This window comes from Muntiacus reevesi, chromosome 5 (genome assembly GCF_963930625.1).
Source record: "Muntiacus reevesi chromosome 5, mMunRee1.1, whole genome shotgun sequence".
In the NCBI taxonomy this organism is placed as follows: Eukaryota; Metazoa; Chordata; class Mammalia; order Artiodactyla; family Cervidae; genus Muntiacus; species Muntiacus reevesi.
In genome coordinates, this window is record NC_089253.1 from 42025679 (window position 1) to 42041875 (window position 16197).

Genomic DNA, 16197 nt, shown 5'->3' on the forward strand with positions numbered 1-16197 from the left:
TGTGATTATCTGGATCATAAAGATCTTTTTTATACAGTTCTTCTGAAAGGTATACATATTAAAAATTTAATGCTTATTATGAAACTTCTCTAAAAATGAAAATCTCTAGTAGGTTTCATTCAGTATATTATAGTGCCTTTTCCCTGTATTTCCCAACCCTGGGTCTTGTCACTTTTTCTCATTCTTTCAGTATAGTTGTTATTTTTATTTATCTGATTAATAATAAAATTAAATACCTGTTTATGTTTTTTCACCACTCCTTTTTCTTTTTCTGTGAATTGCCTATTAATGTCCTCTGCCAATTTTTATTTTGAAATTTTTTTCTATTGATTTGTAATAACTCTTTGCATGTTAAAGTTTTGACATTATATCATAAATACTTTTCATGTTAGTTGTTAACATCTTTAAATCTCTTTGGATACTTCTAAATTTCTGTTTTATTATCTACTCAAAGTTTTTGATTTTTATGTGTGTCAGTCAGTTCCTCTGTGGGTTCTGATTTGGTGTGATGCTTAGAAAGCCCTTCCGCACCAGAAGATTATTTTTTAAATTGTCCATGTTTTCTTGTAATACTTTTATGGCTTTCTTTTTTCTATTTAAATCTTTAATCCATCTGAAATTTACTTTGAGTAAGGAACGAGACGGAGATTCATCATTGTTTTTGTTCAAATAGCTAGCCAGTTTTCTAATGCTATTTATTAACTAATTTATCTATTTCTTACGTAGAGTAAATTCTTATTTATACTTGGCCTAGTTGTTTTTAATGTTTATTTACCTGTTTACTTATTTATCTGGTCTTAGTTGGGGTGTGCAGGCTGAGTAGTTGCAGTGCTCGGGCTTGGTTGCTCCACAGCCTGTGGAATTAAGATCCCCAACCAGACATTAAACCTCTGTCGCCTGCATTGTAAGGCCGATTCATAACCACTGGACCACAAGGGGAGGTTCCCTATACTTGGCCTAATTTTGGACTCTGTTCCCTTCCATTGATCTCTTTGTGTATTCTTTTCCCAACAACAAGGTATTTTCAATACTTCAGCTTTAGAATACATGTTAATATCCTATTGGGTGAAGCCCTCCTCTTTATTCTTTTTTCCCCTAGAAGAAATTTTTAAAGCCTACAGAAAAGTAGAAGAGTTTAATGCAGCTCCATATATGTTAATTTCCTACATTAAACAATTATTAAAATTTGGTCCCATTTTTTTTCTGAAGCACTTTGAAGTTAATTAGGAAGTCATTTCCTACTTGAATGCTGCAGCAGGCATCTCTACTTACTTTCCAATTATACTTAATTATTGGTTAGCGTGTGCATTAAGGAAACTTTTGGTTTTTGTGTATTTAATATTTTCTTAATGACTCCACTAGCTTTTTGGTTCATTCTCTTGAGTTCTAGAACACAGTCACACACCTGCAGATGGGATAGCTTTGTCCCCTCCTTTCAGCTTTTTATATCATTTTTTTCTGATTACTTCACACAACTTTTCAGACCAGTTTTATATAAACAGCAGAGATAGGCCCATATATTGTTCCTGGCTCTGGTCTCTCAGCTTCAGTCCTGATGCTAACTATATGAAAAGCATATATATTTAAAGTTTATGTTAAGGAAGTATTTTTTTAAGGAGGTATTTTTCTATTGTTCTTTTTCCAAGGGTCTTTTAAAAATTAGGAATCGTGTTGAATTTTGCCAAATCCATTTTTAGCATCTAATAAAATAATTGTATTTTTTCTTTTGAGCTTATTAATGTGATAACATGTATTAATAAGTCCCTAATACTCAGCCATGCTTGCTTTGGGAGTCTTCCATGGAAGGTGTATTTTTGTTTTCATGTATTTTATTGGTTCTTGCCCCTGTTATTTTTGGCTGCACCCTGGAGAGTTTTGTTTGTTTTTGTTCTTCCCACACGTGCCCTCTGCCTCTGTCACTGAAACAACGTGGATTAAGGGGTTCTCACAGTGAGGGGCTGTAATTTAAGTGACTGGGGCTTGTCCGATGCTGACGGCATGCACCCTTTTTGAGCACTTCTAATGTGCCAGGCTCCGTGCTGGGTGCTTTCCACATTCGTTAGTCCACACAGCAATTCTGTTTTATAGATGAGAAAGTATACACTTAAGTCTCTTCTATATTACTAAGGAGCTGCAGACTTGAGAATTTTTTTTTTGAGGGAGAATCTGATCCTTTTCAAAAAAATATTTATTTATTTATTTGGCTGCACTGGGTTTTAGTTGCAAAATATTGGATCTTAATTGTGGCATGTGGGGTCTTTTAGTTGTGGCATGCGTGATCTAGTTCCCTGACCAGGGATCGAACCCTGGGCACCCTGTATTGGGAGCACGGAGTCTTAGCCACTGGACCGCTGGGGAAGTCCTAGACCCGAGAATTCTCAGGTCTGACTTGAATAGAAAAGCCCCTCCTCCGCACCTCACCCTGCATCCGAGGCCTGTTTTCCCATCCAGAAGAGTCTCATCAAGGACGTTGTAGAAAGAGGGGAAAACGTTGTAAATCTTGTTGGCTTGTGCAAGTGATTGGCATTTATACCCTAAAGATAACAATATGCTGAGTAGCTGAAAATTAGGGGTTTACTCACAACCCGAAGGTCTTCTGCTTCCCAGAGTCACGTCTGATGGCCTGGAGCATCTTCCTGGATTCCATTCCTTGTTTGGGTCTAAATTTTTCTCATCCTCTGGTGTTTCTCCGTTTGAACAGTGTCTCGTGCCATCTGATTTCTTGTGAGACAGACAGGAAATCTTTTTTCCTCTCATCCGTTCATGGTAAAATCTCCTCTCCTCTATATCTCCTTCAACCCATCTCTTCCACGTTGTGCCTTTCAGGATGATGTTTTAGTTGCTTTACTCTTTAAAAATCCGCTTTAGGGTTGCTCATTTTATCTTTTATTATTTTTTAAAGATTTGTTAATGTATGCGTTAATTTTGGCTCTTCATTGCTGTTTGGCTTTTTTAGCTGCGGTGAGTGGGGGCTACTCTCTGCTTGTGGTGTGTGAGCTTTTCACTGCTATAGCTTCTCGTGTTGCAGGGCGCGGGCTCTGAGGCCAATGGGCTTCAGTAGTTGTGGCTCGCGGGTTCTGGAGCACAGATTCAGTAGCTGTGGTGCACGGGCTTAGTTGCCACAAGGTGTGGGAGATCTTAGTTCCTGGAGCAGGGATCGAACCCTGCATTGGCAGGCAGATTCTTAACCACTAGACCACCAGGAAAGCCCTAAGATTACTCATTTTAAAATAATAATGCCTTCATTGCTGTGCACAGACTTTCCTCTAGTTGTGGTGCCTTAGTTAGTTGTTTCACAGTCAAAATTATGCAATTTCATGTGAAACAATGAGTTCAGTATATACATAGTCAAGTAACCTCTTAAGCAGTAAAAAACACTGCTCAGAAATTTGCCTTTTGTGTTCTGGTTTTTGAAGCTCATGCACACTTCCACAGTGCTGTGTTAAAATGGAGACAGTTATAGAAATGGAGAGTTAGTCCCACAGAGGAAAAGCTTTCCCATAATTTTTTTCTACTGGTGTGCTCTTTATCTTGATAAACACGGGTTGGAGGGGGTAAGGCAGAGCTTGCTCTTCTCATTTTAGTATTAAAGGTCTGCAGGGGGGAGAGGCAAGGCTTGCTCGTGTGACGCAGCCATTTCTTGGGACAAAAGAGTAACCCAGGCCACTTGGCGTCTAGTCCAGCGTTTATCTGCTCTGGTCCCACAAGGACCGTCTGTTTGATCCAGAGACAGGATTTTCCGTGTTTTATTTCATCCAGATCTCTGGTTCTCCTTTCTTCTCCCTTTTTCTGTCCAAAACATGGCCACTGCACTGTTCGCTGATAGCCTGTCAGGAAGGAGATGGGGGCTGAGATGGAGTATGAAACTGTTTCTCTCCGGCTGAGCCGGTCCAGTTCCAGTTTGCTTGGGAATAAGTTTGAAACAGCTGTTAAATGCAGACTGGGGGTCATTTGTAGATATCACTTAAGGTGGTTTCTGTTTTATCTTACATTAGAGTACAAACTAGAATAATTTAGAAGGTTTTTAAAGATTCTTAATGTATTTTTGTTCCCTTTGCTACCTAGTTGTCAAGCTTTCTTCTTTCTTCTTTCAGATTTAGTCCAATAGGATCTAAAAGAAAGCACTTTCTGGAGAGAATTTACTTGGGCTCAGATAACATATCCTTACTGAAACCGTCGCTCAGTTACTCATGATCTCCTTTTGTGTAATTGAGCACTTGTATTATGTATGCACTGTTACATTTATTGGCGAACTGTTGGATATACTTAATCCCCATCCTCCCAAGAACTGCTCACAAGCAGAGATTATGCCATCAGTGTTCCTCTGACTTCATCTTCCTGTGCATATTTCCCAATGTTCTCATCCAAACCCCTGTGTGTTCAGTGATACATCCAGGATTCACACTGGTTTTCACCACCCCCTCTGCTCCCAGGCTCCAAACATCTGTCATCTGTAGTTTTGCACTACTGTAGTTGCTTCCTCACTCTCAACTTTTTCCCCTTTTCCTTTTCTTCCCTTCACTCTGCCCTAGTAGAACAGCTGAAAGAAGCCTGTTGAAGAGCCTTTGTCTCTCTCACCTAAAGCCAGTGAGTGGCTCCCCGTTTCTAACAGAGTAAGAGCCAGATCTTTACTGATGTAGAAAAATGGATGAAAGCAGGAGTATGATCGGGGAAGGCCTTACTGCATAAGAAGCGTCCAACCAATAAAAACGTAGGCTAACAGAAAACCCTACGATCAGCATCTAACTCAGTCTTGTGTTTGTTGAGACACAATAAACACATGTCCTGCCAGGTTCAGTCATTCTCAGAACTCCATCTGCGGCTATTTCAGTCAGTATTGTGTGAGTGTGGGTTTAAGGAGAAATGTGTCTTATTTAGTCAGAGTTTTTCTGTTAAGATATATGTTGAAAATATTTACTTGTAATTAAAATAATTTCTCCTGATTGTCAAATAAGTGCCTTGTACTGGTTTTAATTGACTTATGGACTAAGATAAACTTGAGTTTGCGTCTTGGCTCAACCACTTTGTTGTGTGACCTTGGGCAAGTCTCTTAATCCTTCTAAACATCCTTGTCTGTACGGTGGGTATAGTACCCACATCTTAGAATTATTGTAAGACTTACATGAGAACGGGGGTTTTCCAGGTGGCTCAGTGGTTAAGAATCCGCCTGTCAATGCAGGAGATGGAGGAGACATGGATTTAATTCCCTAGGTGGGGAAGATCTCCTGGAGGAGGAAATAGCAACCCACTCCAGTACTCTTGCCGGGGGAAATCCTGTGGACAGAGGAGCCTGGCGGGCTCTAGTCCATGGGGTCACAAAAGAGTTGGACACAACTGACTGAGCATGCACACATGCAGATGCTTAATGAGTTACAGACATTTTTCTTATGCTATGAAGAACTAGAATACATTTACATCCCCACATCCCCTTGAGTGATACCACTAAAAACAAACAACTAAAAAGACCTATTGAACTCACTGCCAATAGTATGGAAATCATATGTGGTGTGTCTGGTTTCTGAGCAAACATTAAACACATCCAGTCTTGCTATTAATCATTGTTTTGTTATCTAAGGGACTGACTCATTCTTGGCTTTCTTGTTAACATCAGGTGCTGTGGCATACAGGTTTGTTCATTGATTCACCAAATATTTATTGGTCTGTAGTGTGTTTTTCCTTCCTGAAAAGGATTCCACCATATTGCCTGCAGTCTTTTATATGTTGTGTGAAAGGAGAGATGGTCCGGAGTCTTACGGGGCACAAAATTGCTGAGGACAGGAGTGTCGTGTCGGTCATTGCTTGTGTTCCCTGCCGGGCTGTCTTCACGAGGCTGTGGACCGCATCCTCCCAGCTCCCACCATCGCAGTGCCTGGTGTTCAGGCGATGCTCACTCACGTGTGGAATGTGTCAGAGAGTGAAGGATGGCAAGCAGAGACAGAAACACACATGTTCCCAGTTTACTCCTGTGGCTCTTCTTCTTAGAGTGAGTTTATCTAGCATCAGTGCATTCGTTTGTAGGTGCTTTGAAAGCAGAAGTGTTAGTGACTCAGTCGTGTCTGACTCTTTGCAACCCCATGGACTGTAGCCCGCCAGGCTCCTCTGTCCATGGGATTTCCCAGGCAAGAATACTCAAGTTGGGAGCCATTCCCTTCTCCAGGGGATCTTCCCATCCTAGAGCTGGAACCCGGGTCTCCTGCATTGGCAGGTGGATTCTTTACCATCTGAGCCACCAGGGAAGTCCCTGCTTTGAAACAAACAAAAACATAACTTATCAGAAGCATTAGTAATTAACAGCCTTAGATGAGGAACAAAATTGGGAATATCCAGTCTCTTCCATGTTGTTCATCCTTTCTCTTTCCTTTCCTTTCCTTGTCGTGTTTCCTTTCCTTTCCAGCAAGGCTTGGAAATCAGCTAAACAGTGTAGCTAGTTACATTTCTTAATCGTCAGCTATGTGAAGTATAGCAATCCCTTGGGTGTTGACAGCACCAGAGTTCCTTTGGGCCAGCACATTTCTACTCTGAAGGGAAAGGAGAAACAAATGATGCTGCGGGTAGTCATTGATGGGGCAGGGGGTGGGGGGCAAGCAGGAACTTGCGGTGATTCCTACTTAACAGACCTGAGCGTGTTTCAGGAGCTCCAGTCAGTGACAGAGCAGGCAGCCGTGTCAGGGGGGCCTCAGGGGCGAGTGTATTAGTGCCAACAGCTGCTGTAACAGAAGACCATGGACATAGTGACTTAAAACAAAACCCACATTTATTTTCATGATTCTGGAGATCAAAAGTCCAAAATGGATTTCACTGGGCCAAATTCAAGGTGGTGGCATGGCTGCATTTCTTCTGGAGGCTCCAGGGAGCATCCGTTTTCTTGCTTTTCCAGCATCTAGAGGCCACCTACATTCCATGGCCCCGAACCCGGGAGTTTTTCCATCTTCAGAGCCAGACATACATCACTCTGACTTCTGCTTCTGTGGTCATATCTCATTCTTTGACTTCGGCCTGCTTATAAGTCACTACTTATAGGTCTAGTGACCCATCCAGACAATCGAGAATCGCCTCCCCACCTCGGCATCCTTAACACCATCTTTGGAGTCCCTTTTGCCATGAAAAAGATTTCCAGATTCTGAGGATTAGGGGATATTATTTGCTTACCACGAGGAGACTGGAGTTTAGAATACAGTTCTGTCACTTACTGGCTGTGGGCATTTAGCTGAGTCATGACTGTTTAGAATTTGTTTCCTCTTCTATGGGTACAGCAGTGAACCTTCCCCACCCACCCACCCCACCCCCTTCACACACACACACACACACACACACACACGGAGTCATGTTTTTGAAGTCTGGATGAAATAATATATATGAAAAGACCTAATAGACTTTCTTTTAGTTGATTTTGATTGTGACTCAAAGCAAAAGGAAAGAAAGAGATTTATTTGCTCCCTTCAGAAGTTACCAGATCTTAGCCAAGTGTTTGGGGTAAGGGTGAATTGAGTTCTGTTGATCTGGATTTGTTCCCCTTTTTTTTTTTCATGAATCTCTTCAACACATACTCTTGTTTACCTGGTTTTCCCTAGAGGCCCTGTTAGGAAGTTGTAAACGTCATTAACAAATATTTGCCGAGTGGCTGTCGTGCGCCCTGCCCTTTGGTAGAAGGCCCAGAGGTGAGCGAGTCTGGGCAGCAGAGGAGCGGGGGTGATTTCAGGGCAACTGGAGCTTAGAGCGTGAGGAGGGAGCACAAAGATGAGACGAACTGGGAAGCAGGGGAAAATGAGCGCAGGACCGAGTCGGGGCCTCAGGACCTGACTCGGGTCAGCAGCATCCCACGGGTGCCCCTCGGTCCTCCAGAGATGAGAGGAAAAGGACATGAACCACTCAGCCCAGGAGCTGAGAGGCAGCATCTGAAGTTTCCCTCCCGGCTCCCCCTAGAAGTCCAGGGTCGTCCTGCCTTGGAGGCCAAGGTCGAGTCAGACTAGAGATGCTGAGACTCCAGAATGAGGGACAGCCCTGTCACTTTTAATTAAGGGGTATGTCCTCATCGTGGCCCTGAAGAGTTTCTCCATGTTTGATGCGAAGTTTGGCTGAAATCGAACCAGTGGTCTTTGAAAGCGTTTCCTGCCAAAAGGCTTCTGTTCTGTTTGTGTGGATCATCTTGTTGATAAAGATTTGCATCTGTAAGTGTCTCGGGTGATTAGACTGAAAGGTAGGGGAGGAGCTGGGCAAGCAAAGTAAACATTGATGCCCCCAACCCCGGTCTACTCCCCCCTCCCACTGAAACTGCTCCTACATATCAGGAGTGAAAAGGCATGTTGGTATTTGCCGGAGATAAAGGGACACCCACAAAAGTTCACAGAACAATATACCTTTTGACCCTGAGCAAGTACAAAAGTTAAATAAGAAGAGTGCTCTTTTACTGACGATGGACACAGTAAAGAGCGTTCTAACTTTCTTCCTCTAGGTAGAGCAGCATTTCTGCAATAGATGGTGTGTCTCTTTTCTCATAAGTTCCTTACCTTTGACTGGATCTTCTTTCTCTAAATTTTTCTAGGCTGTTCAGCTTGACCCTGAAGAAACTCGTCATGCTAAAAGAAATGGACAAAGATCTTAACTCGGTGGTCATCGCTGTGAAGCTGCAGGTGAGCTCAGCATGATTGTTTGCTCAGGGCCCACGGAAGCTGGTAACCCTGTGCCCACTGTCAGGGCTTCAGAGATGCTGGTAGGAGACCAGCATCCTTTGCTGAGTCCTTCACTCAGCAAAGAAGATGGAACTGTGGGAAGGTGGTCCAGCTCACGTAATACTGAATCCCAGTTCTGCCTCTTAGTTAAAAGCACTCAGTCTCTTTAGGTCTCAGTTTCTTTGTCTGAAGGATAAAAGTGGCTCTCCCTGCCCTGCCTATTAACAGGATTAGCATGAAGTTCAAGAAATTCAGAAATTACTAGGATGGCAAGTGTAGGTTTCAGTCTTATTCCTGGGATTTCTGGGTATAAGCAGATATATGGGCTGGGGAGACAGCTTTGGCGGTTTTCCACAGGGTGAAAGAAATTTATAGGTTATTATTTCAGGCTTGACAGTTTAAAATTTACTGGGATATTTCATCTTCTGAGTAATCCCCACATTTAATTCCTTGAACTCACTCAATATCTCCAAGGGACCCAAAATATTTCACCAAGATGCATACTCTAAGCATTCTGGAATTTCAGTTTCAAGAGAAACCAAACTGCAGAAAGGTCAAGGGGTCTGTTGGTTGCCAGGTGATTTCCAAGTGGCAGAAGTAGAAAGCAGAGAGCCATCACATGGGTGGTGGTTAAACTGCAACGCAGGACCTTCCTTAACCGATGCCTTTTTAATGACGGGTCCCTCTACCTTACTGAAAGTCTGAAGAGCCTCTGGATCCATGAAATGATGGAGTTCTTCGGCTTAAGAAGAGTGTATTTGTGATTCATGGAGTTTTGTTTCTTGGAGAAATCGGGAGCTGTATGGCCACTCCCTACTAACCAGGATGTTTGGCTACTGGCTCACCTGTTATGCAGCAGTTTTTTGGCTTCATTAAAACCCACGTCTGTAGCATTTTCGTAGTACATGAACCATACACTGAAGTCCTAGTTCTCTTTCTGAGATAAATACATTATGTTAATTTAGTCCTCGAAACCTGAAACATTTTGGGACTTCCCTGGTGATCCAGTGTAGCGCTAAGACTGTTCTCCCAATGCAGAAGGCCCAGGTCAGGGAGCTGGATCCCACCTGCCACAGCTAAAGTTCACATGCCCCAACTGAAGACCCCCAATGTGGCAGCTAAGACCTGGTGTGGCTACATGGATAAAGACACATTAAAAAAAAACACAACTTGCAACATTTTAATTACTCCCTGTGTGACTTCTGTGTACCGCTCACATTGAAACTCCCTGTTCATCTCGGTCCATGGTGGTTTCAGTCACTTAGTCGTGTCCCACTCTTGCAGCCCCATGAACTGTGGCCCGCCAGGCTCCTCTGTCCATGTGGTTTCCCAGGCAAGAATACTGGAGTGGGTTGCCATTTCCTTCTCCAGGGGATCTTCCCAGACCCAGGGATTTTTAACCCAGCTCTCCTGCATTGGCTGGCAGATTCTTTACCAACTGAGCCACCAGGGATAATTCCTCCCAATTCTGTGAGACATTTCCCGACACCATGAGGTGAAAAAGCAAGTGAGGGGCCGTGACGGGCAAGTGGAAACTTGTGGTGTCTTTTCCTCCTTTCCCTAGTTCGTACTCGTTTCTAGGTCACAGGCAGCGTTCCAGTTTTCAGGAATTATATCCTTGCTAAAACCCAGTGCTTTCCAGTGCAAACACTGTTGGTGTGGTTTGGAAAGTTCCCTGCTGTTTTTGCCTTCCCTGCAGTTAAACGCCTTTGCCAAAAGAAATAATTTCTTTTCTTTCCTAATCAAATATTTAACATTCTGTAAAATTTTAAATTATACCCAAAAACTACAAATATCCGAAATTTTCTGCTTGACTTCCAAGCAGCTGAAAGTAATTACAGATGTTAATACATTCATTTATCCAGTCACTTATTTATTCATTTACACATTCATCTAATAAATATTTATGGAGCACCTGTTATAGGCTAAGTGTCGTTCTAGGCACAGGAGATTGAGCAGCGAACAAAACAGATCCAAACTCTTACCTTTAAGGACCTTTACCTGCTGATTGAGCAGCTATCCTCAAAATAGGGTCTGCAGAGCCTGGGCTCCCCAAGACCCCCTCACAGGATACAGGAGGTCAAACCTGTTTTCATGATAGTGCTGTGACTTGACTTGGCCTTTCCACCGTGTTGACATTTGCACTGATGTTACAAGCGCAGTGGTTGATGAAGCTGTTGCAGGAAGTGGGACCTCCTCCCGGGACCGAGAGCAGGCTCTTGTCTAACAGTTGGAAATGGATTTTCTGAGGAGATACACGTGCTGAAAAAGCAGGAGACTTGATTGGGAAGAGACGCCTGGGCGGAGAGCAGCAGGGTAAGGGAACCAGGAGGACCGCTCTGCCACGCGGGGCGCAGCATCGGGTTTTATGGTGATGGGATGAGCTTCCAGGCTGTCTCTGGCCAATCATTCTGACTCAGGGTGCTTCCTGGGGGTGCCTGCATTGCTCAGCCAGGATGGACACCACCGAGGGGGACCCGGGGACGTTGGTAGGACATACGGTCTGGTGTCTCCTTTTGACCTTTTGCAAATTCTTCCGGTCGGTGGTGGCTTGTTAGTTCCGTGTTCCTTACCAGGACCTCCTGTCGTAAAATAACTCCCGCGATTGGCTGCTATGGCGCCTGGCCAGGGTGGGCACTTTCAGGCAGTATTTCCTCTAACAAAGCAGCTGGTCCTCCCTTCACACCAGGGCGGCCTCCCCACTGTGTCAGCAGTCATCGTGTGTCCACCACCGCAGACTGCAAGGAAAAGGGGAAAAGCCAGGTGTGCTTAAGAATGTCCTTGAAGAAGGACAGTAAGAATTGTTCATTTATTTTGTCTCAGCCCTGGAGCACATGCCTTTTGAATAGTCTACGTGATGAAATGGAAATGTGCACACAGCGCTCCTGCTTCATGGAGGAAGCTGCCTGACGACTGAGCTGTGACTTGAAGTATCTGCTTTTTCACAGAACACCGTTCATATCAAAAGAAGGGCTTACAGACAAACTTACTCAGACTCAGGAATTTGGAAGATAGTTTCTTGAAAATGAACAGTGTGAGCCTGTCACTTCGAGGGGAAACAACTGAGAATCTTTTTGGCCAGTAAAATAAATGCCATTTGAGTTTTCAAGTGAAGATTAGAATTATATATATATATATATATATATGTATGTATATGCGTGTGTGTATATATATACATGTATACACACACACACACATATATGGTCCTAACCATTGGACCGCCAGGCAATGCCCAACAAGCCACCAAGAATTTCTCTGTTTAAGAAAGAAGCATTTAAAACACTAGTAACCTAATTTTCAATACGTTAAGACTCATTGATGGGTATTTTTACGTGTCATAAGTGATGGTTCTATGAAAGTGAAAGTTTTGGTTGCTTAGTTGTGTCTGACTCTTTGTGACCCCACGGACTATGACCCCCAGGCTCCTCTGTCCATGGAACTCTCCAGGAGTGGATAGTCATTCCTTTCTCCAGGGGATCTTCCCAACCTAGGGATCAAACCTGGGTCTCCCGCATTGTAGGCGGATTCTTTACCATCTGAGCCACCAAGCCAATCCCAAATGTCAATGATACTATAGTATCAGACACAAACTGTTTTGCTTCTATACTGCAAATGAAGATATATGGTTCTACAGAATTTATAAGATACTGAAGATAATTTTGAATTTGGACCCAAGTTGGTAGTGTCTGGCACCTGGAAGAAGCAAATTCTGGGACCCACGAGGGGCCGAATCTTTGCTGAAGGGCAGTAAAGACGAGACTGGTACTGTGCTGGGCTCTGAAAGTGCCCGAGCTGGCTGTGACCCTGTAAGCTGCTCTGCATCTACGTCCTGTTACCCGCGCACACAGGTTCACGTTCACCAGTTTGCGGTTCAGATAAATGCATTTGGGATGGAAACGTTTCCGGGTATTTACAGCACATGTTTTCATAGTGAGAGTTCAGATAATGAGGGCCGCTGCTGTTGGAAGGTGATGATATGTCCCAGTGGGGCTGGGGGCACAAATAAATAAAATGCAGTCAAGAGGATGGAGCACGCCCAGGGGTGGAGGAAGTTACCAGTCATACATGGTGCTCACAGCTGGCCTCACTGAGAAGATGGCTTTCATGCAGGGACTTTGAAGACGGTGAGGGAGGAAGCTGTGCAGATACCTAGAGGAAGAGCACTGCAGGCGGAGGGAGAGCCAGGGCAAGGCCCTGAGCAGGGAGGTGCCAGCAGGTGCATGTCTGGCAGGATGGAGAGAAAGGAGGAGGGGCCGCTGAGGCTGGAGGGGAGTGAGAGGAAGAGGAGCGGAGAGGACAGAGGTGGGGGACGGGGGGTATGCCGCGATGCGAAGGTCTCTGGCTTTTATTCTGTGTGAATTGGAGGGTTTGGTTTTTCTGTTTATTTTGTGGCTGCTCCGTACCATTTGTTGTTCAGTCACTCAGTCGTGTCTATCTCCTTGCTGCTCCATGGACTGCAGCACGCCAGGCTTCCCTGTCTTCACCATCTCCCGGCGCTTGCTGAAACTCATGTCTGTTGAGTTGGTGATGCTATCCAACCATCTCATCCTCTGTCATCCTCTTCTCTTCCTGCCATCCATCTTTTTCTCAGCATCAGGGTCTTTTCCAGTGAGTCAGCTCTTCACGTCAGGTGGCCAGAGTATTGGAGCTTCAGCTTCAGCATCAGGCCCCTAAATGAATATTTAGGATTGATTTTCTTTAGGACTGACTGATTTAATCTCTTTGCAGTGCACGGGACTCTCAAGAGTCTTCTCCAGAACCACAGTTTGAAAGCATCATTTCTTCGATCCTCAGCCTTCTTTATGGTCCAACTCTCACATCCAGACATGACTACTGGAAAAATCATAGCTTTGACTAGACGGGCCTTTGTTGGCAAAGTGATGTCTCTGCTTTTTAATACACTCTCTGGGTTTGTCATAGCTTTTCTTCCAAGGAGCAAGTGTCTTCTCATTTCATGGCTGCGGTCACCATCTGCAGTGATTTTGGAGCCCAAGAAAATAAGCGTGTCACTGTTTCCATTGTTTCCCCATTCCCCAACCAAGGATCGACCCCATAACTCCCTGCACCCCTGCGTTGGAAGTGCGGAGTCTTAACCACTGGACCACCAGGGGGTCCTGACTTGGAGGGTTTTGAACAGGGAAGATGGGATCGTTCTGGCTGTTGTGTGGAAAACAGTGTCAGTGAGAAAGAGGAATCAAGAAGATCAGTGACAATCAGCTCTGACAGTGATTCTGGCAGGAGATGAGGGTGGCACTGAAGCCTTGGCCTCAGCAACTGGAAGGGTGGAGATGCCGTTAAGTGAGATGGGGAAGCCTGTGGGTGAAGACGGTTTAGGGGGAAAGATCCAGAATTCAGCCCATCATGTCATGTCTGTGGTGACTGTTAAACATCCTAGGAGAGATACTGAATAGACAGTTGACTGTGCGAGTTTAGAGTTTGGGAAACAGCGGTCTGGGAGAGAGACAGTTTGGAGAGTTGTCAGCTTATCTGAGACCAGAAGATGGATGAACTCCTCGAGACTGGAGGGAGTGGATACAGAGAAAAGAGCTTGTCTAGAGATCGAGGCCAAGGGACTCCATCACTGGGACGTCAGGAAGGAAAGGAAGGACCTGGCCTGGGGGCCAGGAAAGAGCAGCTGAGGGCAAGAGGAAATCCAGGAAAGTGCGGTGTGCGGGAGGCCACGGGAAGGAAGAGGGGCCGGAGGGGGAGTGACGGGCCCTGTCAGAGCTCAGATCAGTGGAGGAAGAGGCGTCCCCCGTGGAGGTTCAGAGACCCTGAGGATGGCAGCCGTGGTGGGAATGGCGCAGGTAGGAAGGCTGACGGAGCGCAGCCGGGAGACAACCAGAGAAGTCTTCAAGAGCAAAGATAGACGGCTCTTGAGGAGTTTGCTCTAACAGGAAGGTGAGGTGTGGGGCGGTAGCCAGCAGGGCATATGGGGACAAGAGAGGATTTTTTTTTTAATGAGAGGAATATTAGTAGCCTGTTTGCTAATGGAAATGTTCCAGAAGAGAGAGCAAAGTTGACTGTATGGGAGAGGACAGAATGACTGGAAGAGCCTCTTAGAGTCAGTGAGCAGGTGAGCGGGCAGGAGCCCCCCGGTGTGACCGAACGAGGCCACACAGACGTGGCCAGGAGCTCATGTGGCGGGGGCTCTTTTCCTATCGCTCCAGTTTTCTTGGCACAGTAGGAATCAGGGCTGTTAGCTCAGCATGAAGGCGGGGTGGGGAGGTGTTTGGGGCGTGAGGATGCAGTGAAGGGGCGAGTGCCCAAACTGGGGAAAAATGCAGTGTGATTACCAGGCTTCACGTTTGGGATCATAAAGTCCAAGTCAGAACAGAGCGCAGATCATCTGATTCTCTCCAGGCGTGTTCGGCTTGTGCCGCCGGATTTATACAGCGTTGGAATCTGCCTGGTGAGTGTGGAGAACAACAGCGGGCAGAGGCCCTCGGGGGTGGGCAGGAACCGCTTGTCCAGACGGTGGCATTTCAGCTGAGCAATGAGCAGAGGGCACAGCGGGCATGAGGAGGAGTGAAACTCGGGAGGATCAGCGGGTCGTAGGCCTGGTGGGTTCGAAGGATTGTTGTTGACACACCAGAGAGAATGAGCTGGAAAGAACGGGAAGTGGAGATCAGAGACTGGGCCATGTGACATAGAAGATTCAGTCATCAGTATCGGTAATGATAAGGTCCAGAGTGTGATCAAGTGGGTGCAGGACTCGGACAAGGATGAGGACGAGACCCCTGGGAGACGGAGCCACGGCGTTTAGAGGCTGGGATGTCCGAAAGTGCACATGTCAAAACCATGAACTGTTAGCGTGGGAGGAGTCCTGGGGAGAGGAACAGTGTGTGACAGACTAAAGTCAGGAAATGAGCAGGGGGCTTCCTTGGTGGTCTAGTGGTTACTAATCTGCCTTCCAGTACAGGGGACGTGAGTTTGATCTAGGAACGTTCCACATGCTGGGAGGCAGCTAAGCCCATGTGCCAAAACTCCCAAAGCCCGGTGCCTTAGAGCCCGTGCTCTGCAACAAGAGAAGCCACCGCAACAAGACCTCGAATCACAATGAGACAAAGCCCAAGCACAGAAATGAAGACCCAGCGCAGCCAAAATTTAATTTTTTTAAAAAAGACTCAGTGCAGCCAAAAATAAATGCTCCTTGGAAGAAAAGCTATGACAAACTTAGACAGCGTATTAAAAAGCAGAGACATTACCTTGCTGACAAAGGTCCGTATAGTCAAAGTTCTGGTTTTTCCAGTAGTCATGTATGGATGTGAGAGTTGGACCATAGAAAAGGCTGAGCACCGAAGAATTGATGCTTTTGAACTGTGATGTTGGAGAAGATTCTTGAGAGTCCCTTGGATCAAACCAGAGTCCACACAGATCAAACCAGTCAGTCTTAAAGGAAATCAGTCCTGAATATTCATTGGAAGGACTGATGCTGAAGCTGAAGCTCCAATACTTTGGCCACCTGATGTGAAGACCTGACTCACTGGAAAAGACCCTCATGCTGGGAAAGATTGAAGGCAGGGGG

The 16197-nt window shown here is 45.2% G+C and overlaps 1 protein-coding gene across 4 annotated transcripts in view; it reads left to right on the plus strand.

The window, feature by feature from the left end:
* Window positions 1–16197, plus strand: part of PACS1 (phosphofurin acidic cluster sorting protein 1) — a 145059-nt gene that overhangs the window by 98897 nt on the left and 29965 nt on the right. For all 4 annotated transcript variants that reach the window (XM_065937781.1, XM_065937783.1, XM_065937782.1 and 1 more), the window contains exon 2: window positions 8543–8630. In XM_065937781.1, coding sequence (XP_065793853.1) covers window positions 8543–8630 — 88 coding nt within the window. The remainder of the gene's footprint in view (window positions 1–8542; window positions 8631–16197) is intronic.